The 22,345-nt window shown below is 39.8% G+C and overlaps 1 protein-coding gene across 1 annotated transcript in view; it reads left to right on the top strand.

Moving 5' to 3' along the window:
• TPP2 (tripeptidyl peptidase 2) overlaps nucleotides 1–22,345 on the top strand; it is a 68,301-nt gene that overhangs the window by 22,476 nt on the left and 23,480 nt on the right. Inside the window, exons 6-20 of the mRNA XM_081815513.1 lie at nucleotides 1,997–2,061; nucleotides 2,484–2,683; nucleotides 3,316–3,392; nucleotides 5,695–5,822; nucleotides 7,877–7,976; nucleotides 11,705–11,853; nucleotides 13,868–13,983; nucleotides 14,529–14,697; nucleotides 15,405–15,562; nucleotides 16,069–16,145; nucleotides 17,847–17,953; nucleotides 19,611–19,765; nucleotides 20,890–21,006; nucleotides 21,247–21,347; nucleotides 21,967–22,063. Of these exons, the coding sequence (XP_081671639.1) occupies nucleotides 1,997–2,061; nucleotides 2,484–2,683; nucleotides 3,316–3,392; nucleotides 5,695–5,822; nucleotides 7,877–7,976; nucleotides 11,705–11,853; nucleotides 13,868–13,983; nucleotides 14,529–14,697; nucleotides 15,405–15,562; nucleotides 16,069–16,145; nucleotides 17,847–17,953; nucleotides 19,611–19,765; nucleotides 20,890–21,006; nucleotides 21,247–21,347; nucleotides 21,967–22,063 (1,816 nt within the window). The remainder of the gene's footprint in view (nucleotides 1–1,996; nucleotides 2,062–2,483; nucleotides 2,684–3,315; nucleotides 3,393–5,694; nucleotides 5,823–7,876; nucleotides 7,977–11,704; nucleotides 11,854–13,867; nucleotides 13,984–14,528; nucleotides 14,698–15,404; nucleotides 15,563–16,068; nucleotides 16,146–17,846; nucleotides 17,954–19,610; nucleotides 19,766–20,889; nucleotides 21,007–21,246; nucleotides 21,348–21,966; nucleotides 22,064–22,345) is intronic.

A 22,345-nucleotide genomic window follows, 5' to 3' on the forward strand; every position in this document is an offset into this window, starting at 1 on the left:
AAATAAATAAATAAAATCTTTAAAAAAAAAAAAAGATCCTCATACGGCAGTCTATGTAATTTCAGAAAAGTTGGAAACTCTCCAAATATCCAAAAGAACAGGTTAATTTAAAACTGTATTATTCATTGTGGAATATTTATATGGCAAACAAAATGAATAGATCTACATATACCTATATTTATAAATCTCAAATACAAAATTTTAGTGAAAAATACATTGATAAAACATTTGTGTAAAATTGTAAAACATGCTAAATAATACTATACAGTATTCATGGATGTGTGTGTGTATGTATGATGAAAATATAGATGGGAAGAATATACACACCAGCTTCTGGATAGTGGTTACTTCTAGGGAGGAAACAAGGACAGCTTTAACTCTTATCACCCCCTCTCCCAATACTATTGAGTTATAGTTGAAGTACAATAAACTGCATGTATATATACACAATTTGATAAGTTTTGATAGATGTGTATACCCAGGAAACCATTATCCCAGTCAAGATAATGAACATATCCATCCCCACTGTAAGTCTGCTTGTCTTCTTTTGTAATCCAGCCCTGTCTCTACCCACAGCCCCAGGTAGCTCCTGAACTGCTTGCTGTCAGTCTAGATACTGCATTTTCTGACATTTTGTATAAGTAGAATAGTTACAGTATAAAATTCATCCATATTATGGTTATAAATTGCTTGTTCCTTATTGCTGAGTAGTATTTCATTATGTGGATACACCGTGGTTCATTTATCCATTCACCTATCAGTGGACATTTGGATTGTTCTAACATTTGGGTCCAAGTCTCTGTGCAAATATGTTTTTGTTTAATTTGGACTGGTATCTAGGAGAACTGGTTGGATGTGGTAAGTATGTATTTAACCTTTTAAGAAACACAGTGGCTACACCCTTTCACACTCCACCAGCAGACTACGAGTACTCCAGAGCTCCACGTTCTCGTCCACATGTGGTGTTGGACAGCCTGCTGACATTTATCCACTCTGACTGGTGGTGGCAAGTGGTTTGGGGGAGGGGGTGACATTAAAATCCAGCTTCCCTATTTTTCATTGGAAAAAATAAGAAAGGAAGAATTGGTGACATTGGGTCCATATTCCTGTGTGACAGCAGGTGTCTAGAGCATGGGACTCTGAGCATTGCAGCAGGCAGAAGGGTCATGTGCTCCCATTTCTTCTGGAGCTATGACGACTGTGTCGTTACCCAAACATTAAGGCCTGGTGCCAGTAGGCGTTTATTGTTTATCTGACAGTAGTGGGAGATTTCTCTCTACCCATGTCTTTTAAGAAAATTTTTCACTTAAAAAAAGAAACCCTAGCTGTTTTGTTTTGCTTTTGCTTTATTGATAATATGACATACTATGGAAAAGTATGCAAATCACAAATTGTATACACATTGAATTCTCACAAAGTGGATACTTTTGTGTAACCAGGTCAAGAAATAAAACATTGTCAAAGCCCCATCTTGTCTCTTCCTAAACAGTAATCTACCGTCAGTCCTCCCAGAGTTAATTACGGTCCTGATTTCTATCACTGCATTAGTTTGAACCACCCAATAATATTGCTGTTTTTATAGGTCAGAAATTATTAAATAGTGGCACTTTCATATAGTTCAACCCAAGGTGATGTGTTTCCATTTATATACATGGGATTATTCAGTATATATCCTTCTGTGTGTGAATTCTTTAGATCAACCTTATTTTTGTGTGTTTCATCTCACAATGTTTAGAAGTAGTTCCTATTTATTGTTGTATAATATTTAATCCATGAATGCACCATATATCCATTTACTATTGATGGATCTTGGTCTGGTTTCAAGTTTCTGAATTTTGCAAGCGGTGCTGCCATGAATGTTTTTGCATGTGTCTTTTAGCATGCATGTGCACGCATTTCTGTTGGGGGTAAGGCTGGGAGTGGAATTGCTGGATGGTAGGTATGCCCTGTGTTCAGCTTTCCAAAATGCCGGTCTCTACTCCCACCAGTAATGTAGGAGTGAGCGCACGTCCTCCTCCACAGTTGCTGTTGTCGGCCGTAAAGGCGTAGCCATTCTGAAAGGTATGCTGAGCTATCTCATATCTCATTGTGGCTTTGATTTGTGTTCCCCAGATGACTGATGAAGTTGAACATCTTTTCATATATTTATTTGCCATTGGTTATCCCCCTTCTGTGAAATGCTTTCAAGTGTTTTACCCATTTTTCTTCTGGGTTCTCTCTTGGATCAGAAAGCTTATAATCTGGATATAAGCACTTTGTCAGTTGTGTATGTTGCAGATCCTTTCTCACCTTTGTGACTTGCATTTTGCTTTCAATGAACAGGATAGAATCCAGGGTAGCAGAATAGTGTATGTAGTTGAAAAAGTTTCATTTTTTTGTGAATTATTGATGAGACTTAATAATATATAGTTAGGTGTTAAAGTGAGAGAATATTTTTATTTCATCATGCTTAGTGATACGTAAATTGAATGGTTAAAACTTAGAATCTCTGAAAATATTCCGTCGTGGTCCCCTCTTTTTGCCTCTAGGAGCTCATGGAACACACGTAGCTAGTATAGCCGCTGGGCATTTTCCAGAAGAACCTGAACGGAATGGTGTAGCTCCCGGTGCTCAGATTCTTTCCATCAAGATCGGTGATACCCGACTGAGCACGATGGAAACAGGCACGGGCCTTATACGCGCCGTGAGTATTGGGGAGGTGTTGCTTTAGAAGAAAAAGGATGGGTAACCGTGGGTAGGTCTAGGTTTATAAGTTGGTCTTGATTTTACTGAGAAATGTTGGACTGTATTTGGTATACAGGACTTTGAGGAAGCTAAAACGCTAATGCAGTTTTAAATTATTTTTATTAAAAATTATTAAGATGCAGTTTTTTAGAAAATACGAAAATATTATACTTCTCATTTCTATTAAGTCCCCTAGCACACTATTTTGAGATACTTTAAAAAAAAACCCCACACCGACCTTTTATCCAGCTTGCTCCATCAGTCTAGAAAGAATTTCATTTACAGTCTGTGTTTCCTTTTAACGTATGAATTAGATTTTACTTTAACTTCAGTGATTTTAGAATTTAGTAAGAACCATTCCATTCTGCACATGCTAGTTGTGTTTTTTATTGACTATTTACTATACTCTGTGTCCCTGCCTACCTTTTTTTGTTTTTTTAAGTTTTTCAACTTAAAAGTTGGAAGTAACAGATACATTTGGATTTGAAATAGAAGATGATTGGTTAAGAAACTGGGATTCCATGCCTTTATTTTACTGGCTGATCTTTGTATAAATTGCTGCCTAAACTAGACTCTTCATCTCTTTAATAGATGATAGAAGTCATAAATCATAAGTGTGATCTTGTCAACTACAGCTATGGAGAAGCAACTCACTGGCCAAATTCTGGGTGAGTGTTCTCGGATACTTGTGAGCCGTAGACTTTAGCTGATGGAGAGTACGGAGTGTTTTTATAACTGGATTGTACACCACAACTGAAAACGAGCAGTCCCATGGTTAGATGATAGTGTGTATCTCGTGGACCCCCGGCCCCTGTTCCCACGGTCCTGTCTGTGATGTCGTGATTCCCTCCTAGCCAGGAAGACTCACCGCCCCATCCCTCATTACAGCTCCTCATTGACAAGCAGCCTGAACTCTTCCAGGTGTACTGACCTGACAGAATGCTAGACTTGCTGCAACCTGCTTATCTCTTCAGTGATCCCACCTGACCTGCTGAACTTACTATTAGTTGGATACTCAGACTCACATTGTATTTTAAGTTCGTGAGCAGGAATCTCAGATGGTCACTCAGCATTGCCTTCGATCATCTGCATTTACTCTTTCACTCCTGTATGGTCATTTACACCTTCTTTTCTCCTCGAAGACCTTCAGCGACCGTCCTTTCTTCCTTTAGCTAATGTTCTTACCTCTTTCCCAGAGAAGATAGAAGCCCTCAGAGGGGGCTCCTGACCTTCCTACAGCCTACTCTGACCCCACCTTCTCTGCCTTCCCTTCTTGTGTAATAAATGAAGTGCTTGGGGGGGCGTCTGTGTGGCTCAGTTGGTTAAGCATCGAACTCTTGGTTTCAGCTCAGGTCATGATCTCAGGGTCATGGGATGGAGCCCCGTGTTGGGCACTGTGCTCAGCACAGAGTCTGCTTGAGATTTTATGCCTCTTTCTCTCCCTCCGCCTCTGCCCACCTCCCATCCCTATTCCCCCATCTGGTGCTCACCCACGTGCATGCACACACACTCTCAAATAAATAACTGGATAAAATCTTTAAAGATTAAAATAAATGAATAAAGTAAATGAAGTGCTCAGGGTTAAAAGTCACTCAGGCACTGGCTGTCTGGTTGCCATTTCCTCTCCTTAAAAACTGCTCCCAGACAGACAGATCTCTTCCTTTCACACTGCTTTCCCTCACTTCTCCAGCAGAGCGTGGTTGGTTGGTATGGTCACCATTGCTGAAGCTCCTTGGTGCAGTTTGATGTGTGTCACATGACCCCCTGCCTTCTTGTGTCATGGTGTCCTCCTGCTGCTAAATTCAGCGGCTCAGCCTTGAACTCATGTTACTTCACCTTTTTTTTCTTCGCAATAATAACTTTGAAATGACTTCATTTAGAGTGTTTACTTAGTGGTCACCTCTCCCCCATTCCCACTAGGCCATCCATATCTACCTGTCACCCAGTTTCTGAAGCTCTTTAATAAAGCTCTGCCAAGATGAAAATTTTACCAAGCCAGACCCTATAGTTTGCTGTTTTCAAATAGCTCAGTTTTCTCCGATAATCAGGACTAGGTTTCTTGTGACACATCACTTTCCTGCCCTTGTGACAGTCACCCTGCCATCCTCACTCATTTCTTTTGTGAACATAAACTTGCCCTCTTCTCTTGCCTCAGTACCTTTTTTTTACCTAAGTGTATTTCTTTCTTCCTTTGACGTTCATCCTTTTAAGGTCATCTTTCCCTACTGTTCTTCCCTTCCCACTCAGGATTGTGGCGTTCTTGGCCGTATGCCTTTTTTCTATTGACTGCATTTTCTCAATGGTCTAACTTCATCTCCTTTATTTAATACCAGTACATTTCTTGTTTGCTGTCCAGTTCTAACGAGACCCTGTATTTTAAATCTTACTCTGAAGTTCTCCCTATTTCCTTAGTTCCCCTTCACCTTTGCCACTAATCATAAATATATGTAGGAATCCCCTGCGGAGTCATTTCTAAATACATTATATTAAGAGGAGGGTGGAAGACAAACTCTCTGTTTCCCCACTAGCTAATCAAATTCCTTCTATTATTGCAGTATTTGCTTTTGGGCCCTACCTATATTCCACGTTGAATCTGGCATTCTTCCCACACTGACCTTGGTCTCATGACTCCTTCCTTACACTAAAATCCAGCGGAGGTGTGTCGCTTGGCTTGGCTGTCATGTTCCACCAACGGTGGATGTGCCAAAAGTTACTCAGCCACATGTTCTAATAGTATTTTGGTATTATACACACTGAGAATAAGGCTAAGCATTTATAGTCTGCGAATGTCCCTTGCTTCTAATGCACACCTCTTCCTTGTAGCCACTGTTTGAGTTCTACTACTAAGAACCCATCTTTTAGTTTGGTTTTTATGAAAACTGTATTTAAAAATCTCTTCACAGTATAATAATACATGTCTTGAAAAATGGGACTGTTTTCTATCTCAAAGAACTGCTCTCTGTGTTTCAGGAGAATTTGTGAAGTAATCAGTGAAGCAGTGTGGAAGCATAACATCATTTACGTTTCAAGCGCTGGGAATAACGGTCCATGTCTTTCTACGGTCGGCTGTCCGGGTGGAACGACATCCAGTGTCATAGGTTAGCTTCCTGCTTGAGAAATAGACTTGTTTAAAAACAAGCAGGGAATCTGACGTTAATTGTATCTCTGCTGTATGCAAGCCCCTCTGGACCTTGAGTGTGTGCCCTCAGGAAGGCAGAGTCTGGCGGAGAGCTGCTACCCTGAGGCGGGTGGGAGGAAGTGGTGTGAGGCAGGCACAGGGGCAGTCTGGCTTAGCAGAAGTGCAGGTACTTCTGATTCAAGAATCCAAGTGAGGCTTTCGGAAAGAAGTGTGGCAGTGAGGATTTCGATAGGTAGAAATGAGCAAGGAAAGGCTTTTCCAGACTAAGTAAGCAACATAAACACAGAGACTTGCTTCACTTTTTATTTATAGTATATGACTGCTTATTTATAGTATAGTTTCCTCCTTTAATTTCTCTTGGGTCATGCAGAGAGAATCAGATGTCAAGAAAGCGAGCTTTATTAATGAGAAGAAAAGCAGTTGAAACACATTTATTCTATGAACGTGGCTTCTCTTCCACCGTTCGGTCTGTCGGGTATGATGTGGTGTTGTCTGTTTCACTGCACTCGATGGGGAAGATGCCCCTCAACAAGAGTTAAGGGAGATCAAAATGAGTTGCATACATAATATGAAAATGATAAAATTAGCTGTAGCTCCCAACTTGTGCGAAAACACCCACAAAGCGTAACACCCACCCCTGTTTTTTAATACAAGGCATGAATGAGGAGGATAATGAACTCAGAGAACAAATAGGTCATAATTGATGCCTAGAATTTTTTCCTTTATTTTTAAATTTGAGATCAGTATAAGGCTAATAATACCTCTTAACATTTGTAATTGGATGCGTGACAAGAAACACTGTTTGGTCCCAAATAATTTTTCTGATGTATACATCATTAACTGCTTGAATGTATACATATTATAGTTATTATTAAAGGCATACAGATATTGTATGTTACAGATACATAATAATATTTGGGTATCCAAGTTTAGAAACTGGTCCTTTAAAAAATTTAAATAACCGTGATCTTAGCTTATAGGGCATACTTTTATTTATAGCTTCTAAATCTCAAGCAAGGTGTAGCTTGCTTTGTGTAATTTAAAACCTCTTGCTGAAGTAATTGTTAAATCGTGTGTTGAGACAACAGTGCCTACCAGTGATCTGTCCTTTGTATTTCGGTTCTCTAGATATTTTAAATACACAAATTAAAATGAAACAAAATAGAACTGAAAGGTACTTAAAGATCAAAATCCACCCCTCTGCCACAGTACTCCGTATTTTGGCATTTTCTTATCCCCAGACTCACTGAAAAATTTAAACTACATTTTACAAGTGATTACAATTTTTTTATAACAGTGGCAGCACTGTTAACCTAAATCCTCTTAACTCACATATTTTATCCAGTCTTCTATTCTGCATGTATGTATGTTGTAAAGAATTAGGAGCTGGCCGACCTGGATTCTAAGTCTTTTCTCTGCCAGTCACTATACGTTTAGTACATTTTTTCAGCCCTTTCTAGGCCATTTCCAGATTTCTAGGATGAAGAAACTGAGTTTGATCCCTGTAAGTCTATGAATTTAGAGCCTTTTTGACTAGTCTGCCTTTACATATTTATCTGGAAGACTGCAGCATGTTAAATGTCTTTGCTGTTTGCTCGTTTTTACAGCCATTTTGTGGAAGAGGGATACTGCCAACTTTATGGGTAGAATTTTGGATACAATGGTCATTTAAAAATGAAGGCAAACTAATTCCGTTATTTTCCTAAAGTTATATTTTATAGTTTAAAACAAATTTCTCTTTTTCTTTTACACACAGTTTTAGGTATATTTTTGTCTTTAATCTACATGAGAATCCTGGTAGGTGTTTTTATATTCAAAACCAAAGCACCTAGTTTAATGTCTGGTACATAGTAAACTTTCCTTGCTTATTAAGTTTTCTTTCCATTTATGAACAAGGACTGTGGTACAGGGTGATTGAGTGATTTAGCATGGTCACACAGCTGAGTGAACAGTGGGTTTAGAATTAGGATCTAATTTTATGTCCTTTTGTTCATGATGAAATTCATCCCACAGGTGTTGGTGCATATGTTTCTCCCGATATGATGGTTGCTGAGTATTCTCTGAGAGAGAAATTACCAGCAAATCAGTACACATGGTCTTCAAGAGGCCCCAGGTAGGTTGAGAGTAGTACACGGGTCTGTTACAACTATTTTGTTAAACTACATGGTGGGAAGGGACAAAGTTTTGGTAACTTTACCAGGTACTTTTTGGTTTTTGCTTTTCAACTTTTTCATTTTGAGGAACAATCTAATTTCAGGGAAACATAATTAAAGGAATAAATTACAGATATTTTATTGTTAGATGTATGACATAACTGTTCTGCGTATAAGATTAGAAAAACTGGGGACACCTGGGTGGCCCATTTGGTTTAGTGTCTGCCTTTGGCTCAGGTTGTGATCTCAGGGTCCTGGGATCGAGCCCAGCATCGGACTCCCTGCTCGGCGGGGAGTCTGCTTCTCCCTCTCCCTCTGCCTACCACTCCTCCTGCTTGTGCTCTCTCTCTCTCTCTCTCTCTCTCTCAAATAGACAAACAAAATCTTTTAAAAAAAAAAAAAGATGAGAAAAATTGGTTGGAATCAGGTCAAATGTGGTATACCAATGCCAGATTTAATCCTCTGAATTACAGATATCTTCCTACTCTTTCCTAGATAATTTCTTCTTAAAAAATAAACTTATTTCAGTAGTTTACTATAACTGTTAGTGAAAGCACTCAGGCTATAGGTCTCCATGTGGATTATCAAGCCTTTCCTGTATCACCACCATATACTGCCCACATCAGCCCAACTAATTGGCCTAAAACTCCACATCTGAATAAGAGTGGCCAGGATTCAGAGTCAAAGTTGGCAAAGGTTTACATGTTTTATATTCAGTTAATAAAAGTACTAATTATTAAACTTATTGATTCTCTTCTAAAATTGATTTTGAAATATTTTATGTACAGTCAATATAAGCACAAAGTAACAAAGAATGTTTAAACCAGCCTTTGTTAGTCTTATTTGCCCGTAGAACATTTAAAGAATTATTTCAAGAAAAATGAGTTCATTGGGGCGCCTGGGTGGCTCAGTCGTTAAGCGTCTGCCTTCGGCTCAGGTCATGATCCCAGGGTCCTGGGATTGAGCCCCGCATCGGGCTCCCTGCTCCGCGGGAAGCCTGCTTCTCCCTCTCCCACTCCCCCTGCTTGTGTTCCCTCTCTCGCTGTGTCTCTCTCTGTCAAATAAATAAATAAAATCTTTAAAAAAAAAAAGAAAGAAAAATGAGTTCATGAATGGGCACCTGGGTGGCTCAGTTTGTTAAGTGTCTGCCTTTGGCTCAGGTCATGATCCCGGGGTCCTGGGATGGAGCCCCACGTCGAGCTCCTGGCTCAGCGGGAGTCTGCTTCTCCCTCTCCCCCTCCCCCTGCTTGTGCTCTCTCGCTGTGTATATTTGTGTCTCAAATGAATAAATAAAAAAAAAGAATCTTTAAAAATGAGTTCATGAATTATGGGGGAAGCTTGGTTCGCAAACCAGTTATTCTAGGAATTGAGAGAATTTGTTCATGTTTACTGTGCTATAAACATGGAATATTATTGCAAATATGTGGTTTAATTATTAGGGTATAAAACATTGAGTAGTGATCACTGAACGGGGCATATTCTGTGTACTATTTGAAAAATCCTCTTTGTCAGGAAAGACTGTCAGACATACAGAATTTACTTGACTTCCTGGTGTTTACAAGTATGGCATATTTCTTAAAGACGGATTACCAAATACTGTCTACATAAGCATGTTTTAAATTTTTATTACATACTACATTTTAGAAGAAAAACATCACTAGCTTTTTTAAGGAAACTTATGTTTATGTAAAGTTTTTTAATAAGGAATATGAAAGTTATATGTAAAGAAAATTTTACTTTATTTGTATATATATAATTTTTTTTAAGTAGGCTCCATGCCCAACATGGGACTTGAACTCACAGCCCTGAGATTGAGTCACACACAGCTCTACCAACTGAGCCAGCCAGGCACCCCCCAATTTTTTTTTTTTAATAAAAATTATATTTACATATCATGGAATCCTTTTTATTTTTTCTTTTTAATTTTATTTATTACCTTATGTTAGTCATCATACCTTACATAATTAGTTTTTGATGTAGTGTTCCATGATTCATTGTTTGCATGTAACACCCAGTACTCCATTGAGTATGTGCCTTCCTTAATACCCATCACCAGGCTAACCCATTCCCCCACCCCTCTCCCCTCTTAAAACCCTCAGTTTGTTTCTCAGAGTCATGGAACCCTTTTTTAGAGCACTTAGTAAATGCTTTGTGATTAATCACTAACAGAGTAGTGTAAAATGAATAGAGAGCAACGGGGGTAGTCAATTAGAATTTATGACTCTTCCGGTTACAAGATACCACGTGCTCATTGTGAATGTTGGTAGACAATATAGACGGTGCAAAGAAGAAAGTAAAAATTACCCTAAATCTCACTGTCTGTGATGTGTTTGGGTGACATTTTGGTGCACATCTTTTAGTCATTGTCGTGTGCATAAATGGGAGATCACAGTATTCAGGCACCTTTGTAACCTTTTGTCACTCAGTAATACTGTATGAAAGTCTTTACAGGTCAATATGTCTTTATCTAACAGTGTTTATTTTAAGATAATCACTAAACGAGGTGCCACCAACCCATTTCAGGAGGGGGATCTTATTTACATTGAGTTCAGCTCTCTGAAAATTTGAAACCAAAGTGCACTAGTATTCTTAGCCAGTAATAAGAATAGTCCAGTCAGTTGGAGAAGAGTGGTAGAAGGGAGGGGCCGACAGCTTCTGTGGGGAACTTTCGGCCACTCTTCCAGGGAAGACGAAGTTAGCGTGTCATCGTGTTATTCCTTTACTTGGGGCCGGGACAGAGCTTGTGTAGGGTGACTACATGGCGATGAACTATGTGTGCATTATCTCATTACCCTGTGGAGTCAAGGGCCCTCAACGAGGGGGCCCACGGACTTGAGCCATACAGTGTGACAGCTCTGAGTCACGTGAGGTTAGTCTGCATTGAGATAGGCTCTAAGTGTGAGATGTCCGTGAGATATTTAAGACTAGTACAAGAAAGGATATAAGTTAACTCATTTATTTCTACTAATAACATACTGAAATTATATTTTGGATATGTTGGGTTAAATAAAATACATTATTAAAAGAAATTTCACCAGTTTCTCATTAGCTTTTTTTAAATGCAGCTTTTGGAAAGTTTTAAATGCCCTCTGGGGGTGCCTGGGTGGCTCAGTCGGTTAAGCGGCTGCCTTGGGCTCAGGTCATGATCTCAGGGTCCTGGGATGGAGCCCCATGTTGGGCTCAGAGTTCAGTGGGATGTCTGCTTGTTCCTCTGCCCTTCCCCCCCGCTGAGCATGCGCACATGTAAGCGTGTATGCTGTCTCTCTCAAATAAATTAATTAAATCTTTAAAAAATAAATGCCCTGTGTCTCACATATTTCTATTGGACAATGCTATGTTAAACTTTAGATAAAGGCAAAGCTTCTACTTGTTGCAGACAAGAAAAAAGTGCATTCATCAAGGAGTGTGAGCAATGACAATTTATTTTCCTTCCAGAAAGATACCTGATACCTTTTGCACATAATCCCAGATACATACAAACACACCAGATTTTGTCCACTTTTAAGGAAGATAATTGCTACATAACGGGGAAATAGCTGTGCTGGGTATTTTTTTTACAACTGATTCCAATACTGCAAATTATCCATGGTATTGTGCTCTAATCTGTTTGACTAGTGGCCTTTTTATGAATGCCCGTGTTGATCCAGTTCTCACCATCGTAAGCAGACTTTAATGGCTTTTCGTTTAGTGCTGATGGGGCCCTCGGAGTAAGTGTCAGCGCGCCCGGAGGAGCCATTGCTTCTGTTCCCAACTGGACGTTGAGAGGAACTCAGCTAATGAACGGGACGTCCATGTCTTCTCCCAATGCGTGTGGGGGCATCGCCCTGATACTTTCAGGTAAGGACATTGCTTAGTGCTCTACTTGGTCTAACTTACTCTTGTTTTCAGTTTATAGCATAATACGAAGTCAGGCAGTGGTCACAAAAAGTAACTGAATACATTTCTCTTACTTTATTGCAGACAGATATTTGTGTTTTCTGAAGTTCTCATGGTGAGAAAATGTGTGGAATTGGTCATGTCCTGGCTCAAAGTAAAGTTTAAGATGGCGAATAATTGTGTGATAATAAGGATTTGAATGTGTATTCATTCATTCAACAAATACATTTATTTGCTGTTAATGACTCTCAAGCATTATTTTGGCTCAATAGTACCCGCCCCTGTGGAATTTATCATAGCTGTGGGAGACAGACTAAATAGAATTTAAAATTAGTTTATATTGCACATTAAAAGGTAATATTGCTGTGGGGATAACTAAAGTGGGAAGGGAGGTGGGAGTTTCTGGGGTGGTGTGCCAGAGGCTCACGGTATTGATCAGGTGGCATTGGCATTGACTGGGACTCAGTTACCGTCACCCGGTTGTCACAAAGCTTCCTCGTTAGGAGCGTTCCTCTCATGAGGTCCCAGGACTCTCTGCCTTCATTTCTAGTTCTCTTCAACCTCACCACATCTCAGGGTTGCTCCAGCCTCCCGTCCTTGTACAGCGTAGTCTCTCTGCCTAGAATTCTTTTGTGCCATTTTTTGGCCTTGCAAACTCCCGTACATTCTGGTAAGATTCGACTCCTATTCCTTCCCCTCATAAAGCGTCGCCTTCTTTTGGATTCTCACTGACAAAATTGGCCACTTTCTTGATTCACTCTTAAAGATTTTATTTATTTATTTGACAGAGATGGCGAGAGCAGGAACACAAGCGGGGGGGTAGGAGAGGGAGAAGCAGGCCTCCCACCGAGCAGGGAGCCCAGTGCGGGGCTGGATCCCAGGACCCTGGGATCGTGACCTGAGCCGAAGGCAGATGCTTCATGACTGAGCCACCCAGGCGCCCCTTTCTCGATTCACTCCTAAAGCAGCATACTTTCATGTTTGTTTTGTTCGTTTCTTGACATATTGTAAGTGCGCATACATTTGATGAACTCTGGAGTGGACAGGAATGCGGTATTACTCTTTTATCTCTAACAACAGTATTCAACACAAAGTTGACAAATTGGTGGCTTCCATACCCTTCCCACAGAACAGTCATTCCCAGCCTGGCTACTCCTGGCATCACCCAGGAAGCTTTTTTTTTTTTTTTTAAAGATTTTATTTATTTATTTGAGAGAGAGAAAGAGCACAAGAGGGGGGAGCGGAAGAGGGAGAAGCAGACTCCCCGCCGAGCAGGTAGCCCGATGCGGGACTCGATCCCGGGACTCCAGGATCATGACCTGAGCCGAAGGCAGTCGCTTAACCAACTGAGCCACCCAGGCGCCCCACCCAGGAAGCTTTTAGTCAGTATCAGTACCTGGGATTCAGTCTCAAAGATGCGGAATTAATTGAGCTGTGGTCAGGCCTGGGCATCTTTTTTGCTGGTTTGTTGTAAGCTCCCTTGGTTTCTGTAACACAGCCAGGTTGATTAGTATCCCTGGCGACCATATCGTTTGACCAGCAGTGTTTTAAGATTTAAGTAATCTCCACACCCAACGAGGGGCTCAAACTTACAACCCCAAGATCAAGAGTCACGTGTTCTACCATCTGAGCCAACCGGGTACCCACTTGACCAGCAGTGTTTTAGAGAAAATGTCATTCGAATGCCTTCAGGTATCTGCTTCACACGTTTGCATCACCTTCGCAGAGTGCACACTGGTGCCCTTGCATAACGGACACACTTCGATTTTTACTGAATGAGATCCTCGCGTGATGCTAGCAGTTTGAGCTAGGCTGTTGTAGTTTAGTTTTTTCAAAAAGATTAAGAAACGAGTGTTGAAACACAGGACCTTAAAGCCCGAGAATGTACGTGTTCTCTCTACTGGTGAGGGGAAGAAGGTTTCAAGTAGCAAACTCTCTAATACTCCTTTCTTGTTTTTGCTTTTTCACATTTCAGGTCTGAAAGCTAATAACGTTAACTACACGGTTCATTCAGTCAGAAGAGCTCTAGAAAATACTGCAGTAAAGGCTGACAATATAGAAGTATTTGCCCAAGGACATGGTATTATTCAGGTAGTGTTGTTTGTTACGAAAGATAGATTAATCATTAAGATACGGTCTTAGCTATTACTGGATAACATTTCCTGTTGTAACAGTGATTGAGTTTATCTAATTTTTCGTTATATGATCATAATAGTTTCTGAACTGGTAAGCAAAGAGGATATGAAATCAGATTTTGTAGTTGAGACAGATTTGTTTTAGTAAGAGAGAAATACAGTAAACCTAAGTCATATGGAGGGTAGAAATTCCAGGTGAAGATGGCGAGGGCAAAACCTGTGAATCTAATGGCGTATGGAGGAGTGCCTGATTTTGGTTACTTGGGACGAGCTGTGTGAATCTAGAGAGCGGAGTTGGAGGTGAGTGGTCGGGCTGGTGCTTTGTCTGAAAAGGTAGACTTGCCCCCTCATGTGGGGTTACCACGTAGTTTAGAGAGGCGAATGTAGAAACCAGCTTTTTGCCTGTACTTTTTTTACAACTGAAATCAAATTGGTAATTTATAACGAAATGTTTTCTTGACCGAACCATTGATATTTTACTGTTTGTATTCTTCTAATTAGGTTGATAAAGCTTATGACTACCTCGTTCAGAATACATCATTTGCTAATAAATTAGGTTTCACTGTTACTGTTGGAAATAACCGCGGCATCTACCTCCGAGACCCTGTTCAGGTGGCTGCACCTTCAGATCATGGCGTTGGCATTGAACCTGTGTTTCCGGAAAATACCGGTTAGTAATAAATGGACAGTAAGCCGAAGGGCTCACATTTGTGGTTTGAATGAATACTGTCGTATGAGAGAAATGCCATTTGGGTTAATGTTCTAAAGAGAAAACATGAGTTAATAATATTATTTTAAATCATATATATTTTAAGGGGGATGGATGTGATAGCAAAGCAGGGATCCCAGTATCATCGCAGCTCAGCCTGGTGACCACTGAGGAAAACAGTAGCCTGGGCCTTCAGTGACCCAGGGTTTTATCGAATTGTGGATAGTAAAGCATCCAGTTCCTTTTCTTTACCACTTTTACTACTTGGGTGTAAGAGAGAGTTTCAGTTGGAGAATGGGAAGTAGAAGCAGCCAGGGAAAACCGCAGCTCAAGGAGGTGTAAATGAAGTAGTCACCACTGTGTACTTTGCACCTTCCTTTCAGTCAGATGCTGTTATCTGCATGCAGTAATGACAGATATTCACGAAAACGCCTTATTTTAAGGTTACAGCCATGTTGGATAAAAGTGTGAATGGATCACAAGTGCCCTAAGACGTAGGGAAGGTTCTGTGACTGCTTTATTTAAGCTGTGTTTTGGAAGCCCAGGCCCTAGTGCGTTTTACAGCTGATTAAACTCATCTGCTAGATTTTATGAGAAGATAGAACTTTTTAAAATGGAAGAAAAGGAAAAAAGTACTAATCTTTAATTTTTGGTCTTTTTCATGCTAGAAAACGCTGAAAAAATATCCCTTCAGCTTCATTTAGCTTTAACTTCAAATTCATCTTGGGTTCAGTGTCCCAGCCATTTGGAACTCATGAATCAATGTAGACACATAAACATACGTGTGGATCCCAGGGGCTTAAGAGAAGGATTACATTATACAGAGGTATTGGTGCATCTTCAGTGCTACTTTCTGAATACTCTGAAATGTGTGAGAGTGCCCTGTGTGGTGGTCTCTTTCCCCATTGGTCTGAAGTGGTCAAGGGTGGGTATGCATGCATTTGTTTAGGCTATTTGCTGTTAATTATGTGACCCAACGTCAGAAAATTGGCGTGAACTTGTGTTTAAGACCTTCACTTTTTTTTTTTTTTAAGATTTTATTTATTTATTTGACAGAGAGAGACACAGCGAGAGAGGGAACACAAGCGGGGGAGTGGGAGAGGGAGAAGCAGGCTTCCCGCGGAGCAGGGAGCCCGATGTGGGGCTTGATCCCAGGACCCTGGGATCATGACCTGAACCGAAGGCAGACAACGACTGAGCCACCCAGGCACCCCAAGACATTTACATTTTAATGTTAGATTAACTTACTCTGTGAATAGATTTCACTTTTTTTTTTTTTTTCTTTTTCTCTTGTAAAAGTTTATGGTTACTGAAACTTACTCTTTTTTCAAGGTATGTGGCTATGATATAGCATCCCCTAATGCAGGTCCTCTGTTCAGAGTTCCAATCACTGCAGTTATAGCAACCAAGTAAGTAACAAGTTACCAACAGCTTACTGTTACATGGAATTTTTTAATGGCTATTTATGGAAATAGTGTGAACTTTTAAAGGATGAATAGACCAGAATCAGGTAACTGGGCTTTAGTTCTGCTTCTTGCTCACAAAATTCAAGTGCGATGTGGTCTTTCTATTGCTTGTTGACTGTGAGAATCCCCGGTGGCATCTCCCGTGCCCTTTCCCTGTGCCAAAATTCCACTGGGATGACAATGCCCCTGTCTGATCCATCTGCAGTATTGGACAGTATTGCTTCGTCCCTTCTTCATCCCTCACCCGCCTCCACCGTCGCACCCCATCTGTGGGATCACTGTTTTCTCTGGTTCTTCCACTTCTCCTGTCACTGTTTCCAGACTCTCCCTTCCCTTCTTGTCTTTTACCCCAGAACCGAGGAACTCTGCTCCCGTCGTACTGCTTCCTGTTTAACATCTGTTGGTGGCTCTGCCCAGGATCATGCTCTCTAAAATAGCAAACAGCAGTCCTTCAGAGCCAGCATTTCCTGTCACCCCGTCTGCGGTACAGACTTTAGCCAAGACGTTGTTAGTTTTGGTTTACCCCATTTGACTGTGAGCCCACTGAAGACTCAGGGACTGTGCCCTACAGGTTCCTCTGTGGTGCCCATTATACAGTATCTTCAGAACAAAACAAACTGTTCAGTAGATGAAGGACAAGATTGAGATGAGAATTCTGGAGACAACGGAGAGTTCTCAGTTAATAGTTTGTACTGAGTTAGTTAACTGGTAAATAATAAGTATGCAGCAGGTCTCAGCCCGTAAGAAACATAAGATGAGATTCAGGAGATAAAAAGTGACACACACACGGAGAAATTGCAGAACACTTAAATTCTCAGATTTTCCCTGAAGTCCAGTAGGAAATTAGACAAGATAATTTATAAGATTCAGGAATCAGCTGAGACATCATCTCCTTCAGGAAGCTTTTCCACGAACCACCTATCTTTTATGTCTTTTCCACTAACACTTCTGTCCACCCAGAGCATATTATGTTAAATGTTTCTGGTGGTTTTTCTGTCCTCCTGAGATTGGCCAGGGCAAAGGAAAATGTATTCAGTGTATTTGTAGCTCTTAACAACAGTGCCTCGTATATATACTGGGCGCTCATTAAGTGTTTGTCATACCGACTAAAATTTGTCCCTTGCATATTCTTTAGGTCTCCATAGTAGAAAATTACACATTTGACCTTTATGTGTCACTGGTTTCTTACAAAAATGCTATGGAAATAGTTTTCTTCTTTCCTGTGTCATGGTGGCACGGGGTATTTTGGAGCTATATAAGGAGTTTGATACCAGTCTCAGAGCTATAAGACAGAATCAGTGACACAAAACATCACCTTTGATTTTAATATTTAGGACTCATGATAGTTCAGATTCTAATAATAGGGAAATCCTGTGAATGAGGGAGCTGTATATGTGTGTCTTATAGACAAATTGTAGCAGAGACAAGTAAAAAGAAAAATCATCTACACTGGGCTATCCGGAACTTACCACCGCTGACATGTTGCAGAAATGAGATAATGTTGTGCACATTGTTTTGTAACCAACTTTTAAATCCCTGTGTTTGTTTCTGATGAACTATTAAAATCTAGAGTACCAATGGGCTTATAATATAAAGTCTCTCTGGGTGACAGCATCACATTTGGCCATTTATTTTTATTTTCAGAGTAAACGAATCGTCACATTATGATCTAGCCTTGACAGATGTACATTTTAAACCTGGTCAAATTCGAAGGCATTTTATTGAGGTTCCTGAGGGTGCAACATGGGCTGGTAAGTAACATTTGAGTCTGTCCTGACCACTTATCTTTATGTACCTTCTATCTCTGCTAGGATTGTGACCACAGAAAGTGTGTATGTCTCTAATCCACGCTTTTGTCATAACAGTACAACATCTGACACCCTAGATTTGCTGTTAGGTTTGAAATATTGTTAAGATCTCGTACTATTTTGCACGGTTGACACATCAGATCATTCAGGCTATCTTAAGACGTTTTAACATTCAAGATTTTAACTTAATTTAGAATAATACCGTATCTGTTAATGATTAGAGTCAGAATTGTATTGTTGAACAACTCTGGGCTACCTAATTCTTACAGGGCCCCATGGAGTTGTCGAACAGTGAGCTTTGATAAAATGTACACTAATAATACTGAAGGAAAATCTATGGTTAATTAATATTGAATCTAGTATCTTTTCAACGGTAAATGCCAGTAATTACAGTGCTCTAATTATGATTTGTCTTGGTTGGTATTGAAAATAATTAGGTTTTTTTTAAATAGGAATTTATTGAATGATCCATAATGGAAGTAGCTCAGAGCATTCAGCAGTCTTAGATTAGGAATGTGCTGGGGGAGGGGGAGGAAATGGGAAGATGGTTGTCAGAGAGTACAGACTTTCACTTATAAGGTGAATAAGTTCGAGGAATCTAAAGTCCAGCAAGGTGACTGTAGTTAACTCTGTTACGTACTTGAAATTTGTTAAAAGTCAGATCTGAAATAGTCTCACTACCAAAAAAAATTGGTGAATGTAAAGTGATTGATGTGTTAACTAACCTTATTGTGATAATGATTTTACAGTATATATGTATATATCAAATCCTCACAGTGTACACCTTAAACTTATGCAATGTTATTTGTCAATTGTGTGTCAGTAAAATGGGGGAGATAAAGAATCAAAGCAAAAAAAAAAAAATGTACTGCAGATGTGTCCTATTTCAAATAATTAGAAATACTGTCCTAACACTAGATTTTTTATTCTTAGCAATTGATTAGGTTCACAGAGCTCTGCGCCCACTTGACCTTGTGAACCAGAGACGTAAGCCTTGCTTTAAGTTCCCTGTATTAGAGTGGGTGTGCATTAGATAAGATGCTGATTCTGCTTCACGGTGATTTTGGTTTTGCCTCCAGCTCTGCCTCAGAATAAAGCTGAGGATGTGTAGTTGATGGTCATACTTTCTAGAAGTAGACAGGAGGGAGAGACTAGGAAGTTATCAATGAAGTTGAATAAATAGACACTAATGGAATTTAGGCATGATAACAAATAGAAATTTCTAAAATTAAGATTTTCTTTATCAGGAATTGGTTGGTTTTTCATAAAAGCAAGTTTCCTCATAGCAGCAGAGGGGCAAAGGGTTTTGAAAATAACCTGATTAGGAAAATTGTGTCCATCCATGGACAGCTTGCTGTTCCGTGGTGTTTGCAGCATAGCAGTTGTTAATTTTAATACTGATTTGTTTATTTTCCTACCCTTTCATCTTGATTAATGTTCTGTTGATTCTTTGTTTTTAAGGAAATATGCAGATTTCCTTTGAATATATCATTTTTTTTTCCTTGAGACGTTGTTTTCTAAAAAGTTGGTATTAAGACAATCATATGTCTGTTTTAAATCCTCTCAGTTTAAAACTTGGCTTCCTCCCCTCTCATTTTAGAAGTTACTGTGTGTTCGTGTTCTTCTGAGGTGTCAGCCAAGTTTGTTCTTCATGCGGTGCAGCTTGTGAAGCAAAGAGCGTATCGAAGTCATGAATTCTATAAGTTTTGTTCCCTTCCAGAAAAAGGAACACTGACTGAAGCTTTTCCTGTCTTAGTAAGTTTTAATTACCGGTTTGAAATCCCAAAAATGATTTCGTTTTTTATTTTTGGTATAGGCTAAGACTCAGTATTTGAATTTGATTTTATAGTTTGTATTCAGACTGTATTGGGGCTGAATATTTTATTAACACTAAATAAACAAAGTAGGAAGGTGGGTAGTCTCAGTGGGGTACTTGAGACCAAGTGGGAGGTAAATGGTAATCATTTGAACTCTTCAATAAATGTAGTCAAAGGAAGGTGCTGGTCTGCTAGATTCTGATGGCTTATACCGTGGAGCTTGATTGGGATTGTTTCCTCATCACACAGGAAATTACTTCCTTATTTAAGATTTTTCTACTTGTTATTTTATTAATGCCCAGCCGTGAAGACTGCAGGAGGCTGTTTTGCCGTGTAGGTGAGGCCGCTGCTGCTTTCCACCGGAATGACCTCCGTGTGGCAGGTCCCCACCCTCCCTGGGCTGTGGTTCTTCCTCCACAGAAGCCGAGCGGACTGATGCTCTTTCTTAAGCCTGCTGCCTCGTGTGTTCACGCGGTGATAGCGGCCTTCCTGGGTCTCTTAGGTCTCCGATGCCGGCTGGTGCTCTTGTCTGTGCTAGTGTCCTCTGACCCACCCGCAGACTTCGTAACGTACTGGTTACTAGAAAACCTAATTTAAAACTCAGCACTAAAAATGGTTTTTGTTTTTAATTTTTTTTTAAGAGGGAGAAAGATGTAAGTGACCATAATTTCATTTTGCTTTGATGGCCAGGCAGCTCTGAGCCTGAAACTCCGCTGCGGGTATTGACTCTGCCTTACAGAGCTGTCCCACGCCTTTTCTTATCATTGTTCTTGCCATTTTTCCTTTGGTCTGAAGTTTTTATTCCAGTTTGTTTTCACTATTATTTTGTTGTGTGTGCTCCCAAAAGCTGCCTCCGATCTTCTATGACAAGCACCGTAGGAGTCTGAGTAGATAACTGTGTGTTTAAACGCCTGTACTCTGTCTTTGCAACTGTAATTTTGTAACTCCACACACGGCTGTACAAAAAGCTAGAATTGCTTTAAAACACTATTTATATTCAGTAATTTGAAAGAAAAGGAGAAAAGGGATTTACACATTTGTGATTTTTATTGTTCTTTACAGGGTGGGAAAGCAATTGAGTTTTGCATTGCTCGTTGGTGGGCAAGTCTTAGTGATGTCAATATTGATTATACCATTTCTTTCCATGGAATAGTGTGTACTGCTCCTCAGTTAAACATTGTAAGTTCCACATTTCCATCATTTTTAATGTCAGTTATTTGTGTTATTGAGAAATAATTCACTGGTTGGATTTAAATGTTAATGGGCAGATTACTTGTGGTTCTGAAAATAACAGTCGTCTTTGTTCATGGATGCTTATAAACTTTGCATTAGACAAGTTTATTTTAGGTCCAAATGTTTAAAAATACGGTTTATTATCAATAAAGCTTGAGAACCTAATTTGATAAATATTCTTTGTAGCATGCGTCGGAAGGAATCAATCGTTTTGATGTTCAGTCCTCCTTGAAGTATGAAGATCTGGCTCCCTGCATAACTTTGAAGAGCTGGGTCCAGACCCTCCGGTATCATTTAGTGTTTCAGGGCTACAGGTGTTGAGCATTGGCATGGTGGGAGTGGGGACATCTCTTGCACTCTTTGAAAAGAGTCATCTTTTTAAATCATCTGAGTGCTGGAGATGAAAATGCAGTTTCTGACTTCGCAGCCTAGGAATCCTGGCAGCTCTCTTAAGAGGCAGCCCCAGCAGTAGCTTCGAGCCTTAAGTAACATATATGTGATGAAGCTCTCAGTGTGGCACCTACAGGACCCCTCCTGTGACATGTGCGTTGCCATCTGCAGTTTGTGGACAGGAGGGCGCACGTCAAAAGCTGTCCGTCCTTAACACTGTTAGCAGTTATTGCCCTAATATTGGGATCTGATTATGTTAAGAACTATTTGTTTATGTTTGAAAATGTTTCCATAATATTGCAAATTTTAAACACTATGTATTGCTAAGGTTCAGTCAGTAAAGAACTCTATAAGCTGATGATTAAAATATTATAAAATATACTGAGAAGGACAGAGTTTAGGAATGCTTATTGTCACTTTTATTGTACTGTGTAATAGATTTTTTTGGTTATAGTTTCCTTTCTCTCAGTAGATGAACTCCTGAATCAAATTACTTACGCATTTGTCTAATTACAGCCCACTGAGTGCAAAAACAAAACCTTTAGGATCACGAGATGTTTTGCCAAATAATCGTCAGCTTTATGAGATGATCCTGACTTATAACTTTCATCAGGTAAGTGTTTAAAGTATAACCTCAAAATGAACTTTTTTGTTCATGAATCATAAAGTCAAAAACAGAAAGACAAGCAGTTTAGTATAGATGTGTGTGTGTATATGTATGAAAATAGAGTCAAATAATTAACACTGGTTAATTTGAAATTATTCTTTGGGAAATTATAATCTCTGATGGTCCAAGTACTATTTGGGTCTGAAGTCATAAACTAATTTAGTGGTGACCTGGCCTTTGAGCCATAGTTTCTGTATTCATTGATACCTGTTCAGTGGTTAGAGGTCT

Source organism: Leptonychotes weddellii, chromosome 3 (genome assembly GCF_054177405.1).
Source record: "Leptonychotes weddellii isolate Sample4059 chromosome 3, ASM5417740v2, whole genome shotgun sequence".
Classification (NCBI taxonomy): domain Eukaryota; kingdom Metazoa; phylum Chordata; class Mammalia; order Carnivora; family Phocidae; genus Leptonychotes; species Leptonychotes weddellii.